This window comes from Suricata suricatta, chromosome 17 (assembly GCF_006229205.1).
Source record: "Suricata suricatta isolate VVHF042 chromosome 17, meerkat_22Aug2017_6uvM2_HiC, whole genome shotgun sequence".
Taxonomy (NCBI): Eukaryota; Metazoa; Chordata; class Mammalia; order Carnivora; family Herpestidae; genus Suricata; species Suricata suricatta.
The window spans coordinates 1983798-1996632 of NC_043716.1; the positions used below are offsets into that span (position 1 = coordinate 1983798).

At 62.9% G+C, this 12835-nt stretch overlaps 2 protein-coding genes and 1 long non-coding RNA gene across 9 annotated transcripts; 2 read left to right on the forward strand and 1 right to left on the reverse strand.

Moving 5' to 3' along the window:
- The first annotated feature begins 734 nt into the window (after positions 1-734).
- TNK1 (tyrosine kinase non receptor 1) lies at positions 735-6359 on the forward strand. Of its 5 annotated transcripts, none has more exons than XR_003904632.1 (13): positions 735-992; positions 1173-1243; positions 1357-1551; positions 1685-1840; positions 1948-2231; positions 2436-2709; positions 3859-3953; positions 4270-4434; positions 4658-4737; positions 5044-5342; positions 5424-5519; positions 5603-5834; positions 5972-6359. XR_003904632.1 is itself a non-coding variant. In XM_029928461.1 (12 exons), exons 1-12 carry the CDS (start codon positions 830-832, stop codon positions 5714-5716), a joined length of 1992 nt encoding a protein of 663 aa, XP_029784321.1. In that variant the 5' UTR covers positions 735-829; the 3' UTR covers positions 5717-6359. The 5 variants fall into 5 exon arrangements, 2 of the variants coding, with proteins under 2 accessions (XP_029784321.1, XP_029784323.1); XR_003904633.1 differs by having other exon boundaries at positions 5975-6359; XR_003904634.1 differs by having other exon boundaries at positions 6014-6359.
- PLSCR3 (phospholipid scramblase 3) lies at positions 6316-10665 on the reverse strand. Of its 3 annotated transcripts, none has more exons than XM_029928509.1 (8): positions 10587-10665; positions 10195-10372; positions 9699-9934; positions 9554-9596; positions 9222-9442; positions 8836-8997; positions 7168-7329; positions 6316-6994 (listed from the first exon to the last, which is right to left on the reverse strand). In XM_029928509.1, exons 2-8 carry the CDS (start codon positions 10199-10201, stop codon positions 6938-6940), a joined length of 888 nt encoding a protein of 295 aa, XP_029784369.1. In that variant the 5' UTR covers positions 10202-10372; positions 10587-10665; the 3' UTR covers positions 6316-6937. The 3 variants fall into 3 exon arrangements, with proteins under 3 accessions (XP_029784369.1, XP_029784370.1, XP_029784371.1); XM_029928510.1 differs by having other exon boundaries at positions 10195-10376; positions 10587-10658; XM_029928511.1 differs by lacking the exons at positions 9222-9442; positions 10195-10372; positions 10587-10665 and having other exon boundaries at positions 9699-9719.
- A 36-nt stretch (positions 10666-10701) lies between these two features.
- On the forward strand, positions 10702-11790 carry LOC115282488. Its single transcript, XR_003904657.1, has 3 exons — positions 10702-10880; positions 11027-11124; positions 11692-11790. It is a non-coding gene; the product is annotated as an uncharacterized LOC115282488 (long non-coding RNA).
- Positions 11791-12835: the final 1045 nt, after the last annotated feature.

A 12835-nucleotide genomic window follows, 5' to 3' on the forward strand; every position in this document is an offset into this window, starting at 1 on the left:
GGCGGAGCGGCCGTCGCTTGGGGTGCGTCCGCGGGTGTCCTGATCGCCTCCCCTCCTTTGCCTCTCGCCCTCGCCTTCTCCTCCGCGGCCGGGTTTCCTCCGGTCCCCCTTCCCGCGCCTTCCCCTTCTCACCTTGCAGGTGCTCCCTGGTGTTTCGGTGTCCTGGCCTTTCTCCTCCCCCGCCGTCCTCGTGCCCAGTGCCTCGTGCAGCCCTTCCTCCAGGCTTCACTAGAGAGGGGGGACGGAGAGGTCCCGGCGTGTGTAAGGGAGGGTGCCGTGCAGGTTGCCGGCGCCCGGAGCACCGGGGCCTTGTGAGCCAAGATTGGTGGAGTTAGATTGGCGAAGCCAAGGTGGACTGAGTGACTCAGGGGTGCGGGCAGGGCTCTGCCTGCAGCGCAGCTCAGGTGGGTGTGGAAGGGACTGTGCACCTGGCAGCACCTGCCCGGGTAGGCAGTGCCTGGGCTCGGGTGGCCTGCACCTAACCACCAATCACAGGTGCCCAGTGTGGTTTCAGGCATTGCTGCCTCCTGGGCATCTGTGGGCCGAGCAGCAGTATATGCCTGCATAATTCAGGTTTGGGTGCACGGGGTGCCTTGACGTCCCGTGTGTTGTGGCTTTACGTGGAGCTGCACGAGTCTCCCTGGGCGGGGAACTGCCAGGTCACAGGGGGCACAGAAGTGAGGGTATGTGGCAGCATAGGCTGTGTCTCCTGGCGGCGTCTGAATGTCTCAGATTTGCACGCACGTTTCTGGGATCTCCGTCTCAGGTGCCCACCTCGGGCAATGTGTCTGGAGGTGAGGCGCCCTCCTGAGGGATTCCTGCTCCAGACATGCTCCCTGAGGCCAGCTCACTGTGGCTGCTGCGTCTGCTCCGGGACATCCAACTGGCCCAGTTCTACCGACCCATCCTTGAGGAACTTAATGTTACTCGGCCAGAGCATTTCGACTTTGTGAAGCCTGAGGACCTGGATGGCATTGGCATGGGCCGGCCTGGTAAGGCACCTCCCCCACCCTGCCCTACACAAAGGTCCTGCTCTCTCGTTCCCCAGCCTGGTGGTTTCGACTCCCCTTTCCCTCCCCCCCCACCAGCCCTCTTCTTTGCCTGTAAATCCTTCTGCATCCCCCCCCCCCCACCTTGTACCACCTAAGTCCTCTGATTCTGACCTTCCCCAGCCCAGCGCAGACTGGCCGAAGCACTGAAGAGACACCGTTCTGGGCTCAAGTCTAAGAACTGGGTCTACAAGGTGTGCATTTCCCGGTGGGGGCAACAGACTTCAAGGGCCGGCTTAGGCCCGGGAAGGGGGTGGGATGAGTGTCAGGAGGAGAGTACAGACGTGATTTCCTGTCTCTGCTTCAGATCCTTGGGGGCCTTGCACCTGAGCAGAAGGAGACCACCCCACCTTCAGACGGGCCCCTGTTGTCCCTCCCTGAGCCAGAGGGGGGACTCAAGTGTCTGATCCCAGACGGGGCTGTGCGCAGAGGGGAGCTGCTGGGCTCCGGCTGCTTTGGAGTGGTGCACCGCGGGCTCTGGACGCTGCCCAGCGGCCAGAGTGTGAGTACCGGGGCGCCCACTGCCTGCTGGGTGCAGGGCCAGCTGCCCCTCTGGTCTGCATGCCCTCTGTGCTCTGGCCCCACATGGCTGTTCCCTAGGATGCCCATAGTGTCCCTCCCACCCCCTGCCCCAGGTCCCAGTGGCTGTCAAGTCCCTCCGCGTGGGTCCTGAAGGCCCCGTGGGCACCGAGCTGGGGGACTTCCTACGAGAGGTGTCCATCATGATGAACTTGGAGCACCCACACGTGCTGCGTCTGCACGGCCTCGTACTGGGCCAGCCTCTGCAGATGGTGAGCAGACCCAGACGGCGGCCCCCAGGGCAGGTGTGCGCAGGTGGGTGGGTGGCTAGAGTCCCCTGGGGCCAGAGCTCTGCTCACGCGGCGCCCTGCTCCCGCAGGTGATGGAGCTGGCGCCCCTGGGCTCCCTGCACACGCGCCTGGCCGCCCCGGCCCCCACGCCCCCGCTGCCCGTGGCCCTGCTCTGCCTCTTCCTGCGGCAGCTGGCAGGGGCCATGGCGTACCTGGGGGCCCGTGGGCTGGTGCACCGCGACCTCGCCACGCGCAACCTGCTGCTGGCCACTCCGCGCACGATCAAGGTGGCCGACTTCGGGCTGGTGCGACCGCTGCGGGGCGCCCGCGGCCGCTACGTCATGGGCGGACCCCGCCCCATCCCCTATGCCTGGTGAGGGCGCGGGAGGCGCGATCCCGGGCACTAGAGGGCTCCGGGCGGTGTGACCGGTGCCCGCCGGGGAGGCTGGGACGTGGATTCTGGAAGGGCTGGGGAAGTCCTCGGGAAGGAGGACTCCCGGACGGTGTCTGCGTCGCCGAGGTCGGGAGCCCCTCCCAGAGGGCCCCGTGCGGCCCCGTTCAGGTCCCGTTTCCGCAGGTGCGCCCCAGAGAGCCTGCGCCAGGGGGCCTTCTCTTCTGCGTCCGACGTGTGGATGTTCGGGGTGACGCTGTGGGAGATGTTCTCCGGGGGCGAGGAGCCCTGGGCCGGGGTCCCGCCGTACCTCATCCTGCAGCGGCTGGAGAAGGACCGAGCCCGGCTGCCTCGGCCTCCCCTCTGCCCCAGGGCTCTCTACGCCCTCGCCTTGCGCTGCTGGGCCCCCCACCCTGCTGACCGGCCGAGCTTTGCCCACCTGGAGGGGCTGCTCCAAGAGGTGAGAGCCCCCACTTCACCACATACCCCCCACAGGCTGGCTTCCCTCTGTTTTCTCCCAGAGTTCCACCTGAGGGACTATCTAGGGACTGACAGTCCTGCGCTGGGGTCCAGATCGGCTTTGGATAACACAGATTCAGTGACTGCCTTCAGCAGGGCTCAGAGCTCTGGGGAGACAGCTTGGGGCCACTGAGACGGAGGCTGAGGGGTAGGGGTCAGAGCAGGAGCAGAGAGCAGCAAGTTTGACAGGCAGAAAGGTCAGCGTGCAACACAGCTAAAGGAGCCCTGGCATCTTGGGGGAGCGCGCCACGGAGGGGTGTCAGAGGCAACCCAGGGCACCTGCTCCATGGCAGACACTGTGCTTAGTGCTTCCCATGTCTCCTCATTGCACACTGGCCCACTTCATCCTCACAACAAGCCCGTAAGGCCATTATTATCTGAATGTTTCAGGTGGGGCCCTTCGGGCAGTTAGGGTACTGACAGTTTAAGTGGCCTGCCTAAATTCACCCTGTAAGTAGAGCTGGGATTTGAAGCAGTTAATTGACCCAACAGCGCTGTCCCCCTAAATAGGTCAACTGTGTTTTTGAAGACTGTCTTTCCTTTGAAGGCACCTGGGAGCCATGGAAGGATTTTGAGCAGGGGAGTTCCCAGCCTGCTTTGTACGTTTTATCACTCTGGCTTGGAGCAAGAAGGGATGGAGGGGTGGATATTGAACAGGGGAAGAGCACATGGCTGACAGGGGTGATGAGGCAGCAGTGAAACAATGTCTGGGGTCAGGGTCAAGGCAGTGGGGCTGGGAAGAAATGGGAAGCTTCCCCAGGCACTGGGAGGCAGAGCTGTGCGTGGGGTAAAAGCAGCGTGTGGGGTGACCCTCCGTGGTTCTCTGCAGAGACAGCCCCCCCCTTTGTTGCTTCCTGACTGCTGGGTCATATCCAGCTTGGCCTGGAACTCAGGTCTGTCTCCTCTACTGGACATCTCCCTACAGGGGGATAGGGCCGGTCCCCCCTGGGCCCAGGACAGAGGACGTGCCTGGTGCAGGTTTGATCAGTGGGTGCTGACAGAGGGACGGCCTCCTTCCTTTCCTGCTCACGTGACATTGCCCTCTGACTCAGGCCACAAGCCCTGCCACCCTTTCCTCCTGTCTCTGCAGGCGTGGCCTCCTGAGGCACACTGCGTGAGAGATGTCACAGAGCCAGGAGCCCTAAGGATGGAGACTGGGGATCCCATCACTGTCATCGAGGGCAGGTGACGGCCTCACGCCCCCCCACCACGTGCCCCCAAGGATGAGGACCCCCACCCAACCTTCCTGACCCTGGTCCTAATCAGCCGCCCCGCCCCCAGCTCCCCAAACCTTGATCCTCTGCCTTTTGTCCTCCCCACTGGGCCCCGGGAGCTGCACCACAGCTTTGGCCCCCACTGGAGCCACCAAGCCCATAGAGCCCTTTTGTGTTGGGGAGAAAAGAGCCTTCCTTCCTCCAGGCAGCTGCATGGCCCACAGCTTGCGAGCTGAATGTGGGCCGGAGCACCCGCCCGGTCCCTTGACCAGTGCCTCTTCCCACAGCCCTGACTCCCCAACCTGGAGGGGCCAGAACGGCCGCACGCTCAAAGTGGGCAGCTTCCCAGCCTCGGCAGTGACGCTGGCAGACTCGGGGGGCCCGCCCGCCACCCGTCCGGTCCACAGAGTGTCCCCTGCCCAGGGCGAGCAGCACCACGGCAGCACGGATGGGTGTGTGGGGGATACAAGCCCAGCAGGGTCTCTGGAAGGGAAGCTTGGGGAGGGGGCTCCGAGGTTGGGGAGGGGGCTGGAGGGAAGGCGGCACTTGCCTCCCAGCTGGGGGCTTCCACTCCGCACCTTGCCCTGCCTGGGAGGCCCCCCCGCCCCGAGTTTCCTGGGGAGGGCACACTGATGGGCGGGGGTGGGGAGGGCACACTGGATCACTCTCCAACAGGGACAGGGGGAAGGCAAAGCTCCGGGATTTGCCTCTGGCACGAGCCCCAAGAAGGAACGTGCCCCTACAGAGGGCAAAAGGTGGGTGTGGTGGCGGGGACCCGGCTTCCCGGGGGTCTGAGGGGATCGAAAACAGCCTTGCAATTCTGCCCCCCACTCAGAGTCCTGACCTTGGTGTCCACAACGTGGTAGCCTCCAATCTGCCCTCTTTCCCCCTGCAGCGCCCTCTGGGGCCTCAGCTCCCTGGGCTGGGGTGTCTGTGGTGCACGCCCGTCTTACTGTCCCCCTAAGCAAGGCCCCCGGCAAGCGCAGCATAGATGGAATGGGAAGAAGCCAGGGCCCCGTCTCTGGGATTCCTCTAAGGCTGCTTCTTTCTCAACTGTGCAGTCATTTCCAAGAGCCTGGAGTCCGTTCTGTCCCTGGGCCCCCGCCCCACGGGGGGCGGCTCCAGCCCCCCCGAACTTCGCCACGCCAGAGCCGTGACCCGGGGACCCCCAGGCCTGCCATCCCGCCTTCCCTTTGTCTCCAGCCCTTCTCAGCCCAGCCAGCCCCGCAGGGAGCGGCCTCCGTGGCCCAGAAGAGAACCCCCCCACAGCCACCCCCAGGGGGCACCTGGAGCCAGCAAGGCCGCCGTCCCCTCTGGAGGCCTCCCGCCTGACCCCGAGCTGCAGAGGAGGATTATGGAGGTGAGGTCTCCCAGAGGGGCCTGGCGTCCCGACGGGCTCCAGGCTGCGGTGGTGGCCTAAGCCAGACTTCGTGCCCTGTAGGTGGGGCTGAGTGTGCACGGGGTCACGCACCAGGAGTGCCAGGCGGCGCTCAGGACCACTGGGGGAGACGTGGCTTCCGCCATCCGGAACCTCAAGGTAAAGCCAGACCCTTCTCGCGGGTTCCCACCCCTCCTGCCCCCACCCCGAGGTAGCCACCTCCCTGCCTCCCGCCCCCGCAGGTGGACCAACTCTTCCATCTCAGTAGCCGGTCCAGAGCCGACTGCCGCCGCATCCTGGAGCACTACCAGTGGGACCTCTCGGCCGCCAGCCGCTACGTCCTGGCCCGGCCCTGAGCCCTGCTCCTTGGACGTGGACGCTACCCTGGACCAAGGGCCTGGCCACACTGGACCGAGCAGAACCTGGCCAGCGCCCATCAGGGCGGAGTTCCCCACCTGGGGAGATCATCAGCAGGTAGGGGCAGAGCCCAGGGTCGGGCACCGACGAAGGTCTCCTCCCGCGCTGCCCCTTGCCGTCTGAGGGCTCACGCTCCCTCGGCTGGTTCATAGAAGGCTCTCGTCCACTCTGCCTCCTATATGGCCAACCACAAGGAGAACTCGGAGGGACAGAGCCGCCCCACGTCACACCCACAGGAAGCTTCCACGTGCTACAGAGAAGATCCGATGGCCATCCTGGACCTCAGGAACAGCCATCCCGAACTGCCATCAGCTACCACACTGGTCTCCGAGGAGCAGTCATCTCGGATGATGGAAGCAATCCAGCCAACTGGGGCTACGTGGCCCAGACTGTCCAGGGCCGTGACAGACAATGAACGGCTCTCTTGAGCTCAGAGACGCTGCGTCTTGGCAGCGCAGATTAGGAAACGCTGCGCCATTGCCCGTCGTTTCTTCCCATACCAACTCCCTTCGCCTCTCCCTCACACACAGCTGCCATATCCAAAAAGTTACAAAGTTTATATGAATATAACATACAAAGATACAGCCTCTTTCCTAAGGCAAAGGGAAGTATGGGGTGCTTAAGGCACAGGAAGCTGTGGGAAGGGCCTGAGGGGCAGGGGAGGAAGCCGGCACTGGGGCGCAGGCCCTACAGCCATCCACAGGGAGGCAGGGGTGCCTCCGGGGGCCGCGGTCTGAGGCCGAACTACCGGTGAGAGGGGTCCCGCCTGCTGTCTTTGGTGCTGCTTACCCTTGGCCACCCTGGCCCCTGTGCTAAAGCCCGAGGGCCCCGGATTCCCAAGGCCGGGTCTGGAGCAGAGGCCCTGGAAGGGCCGGGGGAAGAGGGCGGGCAGAGTCTGAGAGCTGACGTGCCTGGTTGCCGAGGGATCGGGGAGACAGCGGTGCGAGGCAGCAGGGCGAAGGGTTCTCATACCTACCCTTCGCCGGGGGCCAAGGCGCAGGTGGCCAGCAGATCAGGGCAGGGATAGGGCACCGAGGCCCCCAGACTCTCGGGCAGCCCTGTCTGTCCCCTGTGGCATACGTCACGGAAAGGGGCTGCCTCTGACAGGGAGCCATCCTGGATTCTGGTTGAGGGGATGGTCTCTCACCCTGATGTGGCCTCTAACTGGTGACAGCTGCGGGCCCAGCGCCTCCTCGCTTCTCGAAGAACATGTAGTCCTGAGGGGAGGGGCATGGTCAGCAGGTCTGGCGGGGCTGGCCTCACTGGGCTCTCATGACCCAGGCCGGGGACCGCAAGCCCCCCGTAAAGCCGGTCCCTAGTCTAACAGGACATGCACGGAGCCTTGAGCAGGAGCATGGTGGCGGGAGGGCAGGCCAGGCCGCCGACTCACAATGAGGAACGTGGCTCCCAGCAGCACCGCCTTCACCTTCACGTCCAGATCCAGGGGGAACTGCAGGCCGAAGTCATCCGCATCGGTGAGGGCTTCTTGGAGCAGCCCCCCCCACTGCTTGCTGATGCGGCCCACGCTGCGGGATTCATCTGGGGTCTTCACCTGTCGGGAAGGCAGAAGCTAACCAGGGTGGGGGATGGGGCAGGGGATGTGGCTGACCTCCCTTGTGGCCAGGCACCCTCCCACTGTCGCCGGGTATGAACAGCGCAGGCCCTGTCCTCCGTGAATCCTTCCAGTGGGTTTCTGCATGACACCTGGGGAAACTGAGTTACCCTAGGTCACACTGCGTGTATACAGTGCAAATCCGAGTTCAGACTCGATCTGTTGCTTTTGAAAGGCCCTACATGAAAACTGAACCTGAGGAGTGGAAGTACCCAGTCCGAGTCTCCGTGTGTGGCTGCTTTCTAGGTTTGGTCCCCAAAGCACCTGCCACCCGTAGCAGTGCAGTCAGTGCCCTGAACAAGGGAGCCTGGTCAAGAGGGCTAGGGTGCCGTGCTCCACCGGCCGGCTGGGCGCCGAGAAGGCAGTGCCTGCCCAGAGGGGTGCCTTTCCTCTGCCAAGTAGGAAGGGCCATGTCCAAGCTTCATCCAGAGGGGACCCAAGCCCATGTAGTGGGGGAACGGGCAGCAGTAAGTGGCCTCTAAGGACCATGATTTCCACCGGCCTCTCCGGGCCCAGGAGCAATGGGCTCAGTTGACGTGGGAGGTAATTCACAGCGATTCCCTGATCCTTTCCTGTCCTTACTCTTCAGTGGCTGAACTGAAGGGATTTCCTTCTATGCCCTCCCCGCCCCCTTTGCTCTGGGGCACTTCCTACAGACCCGTCTCCAGCTGGGCAGGGCCTCTCCCAGCCAGCCCTGCCGTCCCAAGCGCAAAGGTGGACAGCTCATAATTATGTAAAAGGGAGCCTGGGTCTCTGAGGGCCCCACAGCCTCCACGTCCCCATGCAGAGGTCACCCCGGCATCTTCCCATCAGAGTGTCCACCCAGCTACCAAGGTGACTCAATTTTTAAAAGCAGGCTCAGCGAGGACACCTCATCAGAGCCCTTGGAAAGTCTACGGGACTCTCTCTGTTATTTCTCCCTTATCTCTGCTGGCGATGATCCCTTACAAACAGCAGCATCAGGGAGGTGGCTGTCTTCTAGAAACAAAAAGTGCTTCCCAGGCCTCACCCTGACACTGTCACCACTTGGGTTCTTGAGGCTCCAGGCTGGTGCCTGAGATGCATGATGACAAGGACCTTGATCACGTGTGGTTACCTTGGTGCCCGCTCTGGGGCCTGGGCTCACACGCATGCAGGCAGCTGGCCCGCGGCAGGCTCAGCAATCACCCTCTGCCCTGAACCAAGCCTGGCCTGGGACGGTTCCCCTCTCAACACAGGCGGCAGGTAACAATCAGCATCGGTCCTTCAGATGAAAGCCTCCTTGCCAAGCTTTCAGAAGACCCCCGGGGCACCCCCTTCCGAATGGAGAGTCCTGGAAATGTGCTAGGAGCCTCAGTGGATTTGGATGGGGGAGCTCAGGGCTTGACCTCAGGGCTGGCCATCCTGCTGCATAGAAACTGCCATCTTGGTTTATGAAGGTCCCAGGAATCTCCTTCTTCCTGATACCTCGAAGTTGGTGTCTGTGCCGCAGCCACAGGTTGAGCAGGGCCCCACCACTCGCAAGAGCGTCCGCCGATCGGCGTCCTGGATGGACAACTTGGGGAGGAAGGGATGCCAGGTCTGCAGCACGTGGCCAATGGTGGTGCCGGGAGGGGCCTGTACTTCCATCTGGAGTGAGGGGCAGGCAGGGTCACTGCCAAGCCCGGGCACCATCCATGGCCCAAGTTCTCACTTTCCGGGTCCATCACCTGCTCCGCCCCCCACTAGATCTCCCGTCCCACCTGCCCACCCCCATCCGAACTAAGCTTCATGCCAGGCCTCATTCCCAGAGGGCCACGTTCCATCCTTGTCCCCCCCCATCACGGCCTGCTCCCCCAGCCCTGCCCGCCCACCTCCTGGAGGCCACATGGACAGCAGCTGCAGCCACAGTGCAGGGGGCGGAGCAGGCGCAGCACCTCTCGGTCACCGGGGTCCACCACGCGCACACGCAGGGGCCGGCGGGCGCCACAGCACAGACGCGCACAGCAGTGGCTCTCCTCGGCCGCCTGCCCCAGGGGCTGTCCGGCCCCAGAGCGCAGTTCATACCGGTTACATGTCTCCCAGCCCAGGAGCGCTGCCAAGGGGTACACGCGGAGGCTCAGGCCCCACCACCTGTCCAAAGAGCCCACTGTCTCTGCCCCCCCCCATGCCCCCTCACCAGGTCCAACCTATTCCTTCCACTCACTTTCCACTCGCTCGGCCTTCTGGTGAATCAAGATCTGATCAATCTGGAAAGACAGGAGGGTCCGAGCCCATGTCAGCTGGATGGTCTGGACGCCAGGGTCCCCTCCTCGTCACTCTCTCCCTCCATCCCGCGCCCTCCCACTCACCTGCACCAGGAACTCGAGGCCGGAAGGCACACCCGGCAGCGGCAAGAACGGGGCAGCAGGCCCAGGGGCCCCGGGGCCGGGCGAAGGGAAGAGAGAGAAGCCGGGCGCAGGGGCAGGTATGTGGGGGGGCACTGGCGCCTGCCCGGGCCCCGGGTGCAGCACCGGCTCCGGGTACCCAGCCGTCACAGGGTAGGGAGGTGGGGGTGAAGGTGCGTGGCCTTTGGGGGGAAAGTAGCCTGTTGAGAGGGGGAGAGAGGGGTAGATTAGACAGGGACCCGCGGCCACATTCCTTCTCCTCTTGGGCCTCGAGGCTGCGGGGTGATGAGATGGGAAGAGACAGGGCGACAGGGAGGGGGAGCAGGGCGGCGGCTCCCCGGGAGGAAGGGAGGGGCCCCACACGGCCAGTCGGAGCACATTCCCGGAGGATGTGCTCGACGCCCAGCTCCCGAGTCCGTGGGGGGGATAACGGAGACCCCCCAGCCTCGTGCCCACTTACCTGCCATGGGAAAGGGGCGAGAGCTCGCGGGGTGTCGGTGTCCGGGAGGCTTAGTTTTGGAGGTGGAGGCAAGTTCGGACACAGCCAGACAGACACAGAGACAGACACAAAGACGGACAGGCAAACGCGGAGAGGCGGCTGCGCGCGGCGCGGGCCCAGGGTCTCTTGGGCGGCGCCTCTGACTCAGGGAGAAACCGAAAGTGTCAGCGGGCAGGGCGGGGTACCTGGGACCCTGGATTCCCTCGGGGGCCCCAGAACCGCCCCCTCCCTTTGTTCTCCCATTCTCCGCGGAGGCGGCTGCTGGCAGACGGCGGGACGCATGGACCCGCAGTCCGAGCGACGGCCCGGCCTCGAGGGAGGCCTCCTGACCCTCTGTGCCCACCCAAGCTCACCTGAAGCCCCTAGAAGAGCTGGCGTGCCCTGCGCTCCGCGGCTCGCCGGAGCTCGTGGAGGCGGGCCCGGGCCCTGACCCCGCCCCTCGACCCGTCCAGGCCCCGCCCCCCAGGGCCCGGGCGGCGCGCGTGCGCACAAAGGAAGCCGGCTCTCGGGCAGGGACGCGGACGGTGCAGACCGGCAGCTCGCTGGCGTGGCCGGCGTCCCCGCCTGCTCCGCCCGCCGCTCGAGACCAGAGGTGGCTCGCCTGAGGGGGGCCGCCGGCCGAGACCTAGCCCGCCGACGCCCGCCAGGTCTGCGGGCGCGGAGCGCTCAGTGTCCCGGGGTGGGAAGCCAGGGCAGCTGGCGCGGCGCCGGACCCCAGGCTCCTCCTCCCGAGGGCGGTTCGGGCCCCGCTGACGCAGCGGAACACCCTTCCAACTCCCTCCTTGGCTTCTAGGACTGGCGCCCGGCTTCCCTTCTACCTCCCGGAGGGCTGCCTCCGCGGCTGCTCGCCCGTGACGCCGCAGTCACCCACACAGACACCTTGCTACTACAGTACGTCTTTTGGGAGCCCCTGGCCACGTGGGTGACAGACCGCCAAACGGTGGCAACACTGAGTGTGCGCAAAGTGAGGTCCGGGGGTGGCCAGAGGACCCAGCACGGTTGGCAGGAAAGTCTCCCTTCCCCCTTCCCAGGTGTCGCTGCTTGTGGGTCCTGAGCAGAGAGGCCCGCAGTGTTAGAGGTGCTGAGCCCCGGGCCCTATAGGCGGAGCAGCAAGAGATGAGTTTAGAGAGGGAGGCCAGCCACGTGCGCAGATGGCCTGGTGGCAGCTGGGACTTGGCCCCAAGGGCAGCAGGGAGCCCACCGAAAGATGTTAAGACCCAAAGAGAAGGTCAAATTTGTGTCTTAGAAAAACACATCTAACCCCCAAGGCGGAGAATGACGGAGGCCCCCAGGATCGGTTGTTAGGGGCGGCTGGGAGGAGAGAATGCTGTGCTAGGTGCAGACGGAGTGGTAGGCTGGGGAGGTGCTGACCCAGTACATACAGAGCTTGTTTGAGGGGTGACAAGTGGCGGTGAGGAGTTGGGGAGGACCCCAGGTACCTGTCTGGTGTCTTCGCAGGTGGTGTCACCCATCAAGATGATATAGAGTGGGGCACCTGGGCGGCTCAGTCAGTTGAGCATCTGACTTTGGCACAGGTCATGATCTCCTGGTTTGTGAGTTCGAGCCCCAAATTGGGGTGTCTGCTTTCAGCACAGAGTCCACTTCTGATCCTCTGTCCCCCTCTCTTTACACCTGTCCCCTGCTTGTGTGCACTCTCTCTCTCTCTCAAAAATAAATAAACATTAAAAAAAAAAACAAACCAGATGGACGCAGAAGCAGGTGTTCAGAGATGGGTCCATGTTCTGGTGGGCTGGTCAGCTGCTCCCACAGACTCAACCATCATCAGCTTCTGACCCAAGTGTCTGACTTCTCCCCCTGGATGTGTTTACGTACGTCAGGTTCTATGTGGCCCAAACCATGGACCAGAGTCCACCAAAACATCAACATACAGAAACTCAGTTCCTCAACAAGGATTTAGCGAGTGCCTACTATGTGTTAGCTTCTGATAGGAATATATAGCAGTTTTTTAAAAATTGCTGTTCTCCTGGGGTTTAGAAGAGACAGATCATGGAAAACATGCTAGAGGTCAGATGGTAACACGTGGTAGGGAGAAAAATTGAGCAAGAGGAGGAAGCTAGAGAGTGGGGGACAAGGGTTGCAATTTTGAAGAGCGTGAACTTGGAAGGTATCACCAAGAAGGTGATCGTGGAGCAAAGACCTGAATACAGGAGGCTAAGTGGGGAACCAGGCCAACTTCTGGAGGAGAATGTTTCAGGCAGAGGGAAGAAGAAAGGCAAAGACCCTGAGGCAGAAGTGTGCTTCAGTCGTTCCGTGAACAAGAATGACACCAGTGTGGCTGGAATGGAATGAACCATGGAAAAGGAATAGGGGTCGCAGGAGCCAGGATCATATAGAGCCTTGCAAACCACTGGATGCTACCAAATAAGATGGGAAGGTCAGAGGCGTGAGACTTACAGACTCCCACAGTGGTCCTCAACTCTGGCCACAAGATAGAATCATCTGGATGCATTACAAAATACATCTGCGTGGGGTCCTGTCTTGTATCAATAACTTAATTAGAATATCTGGGATATGGTGCAGATATTGGAACTTTCTGAGAATTCCCCCAAATACTTTAATGTGCAGCTAAGGCTTAAGTACA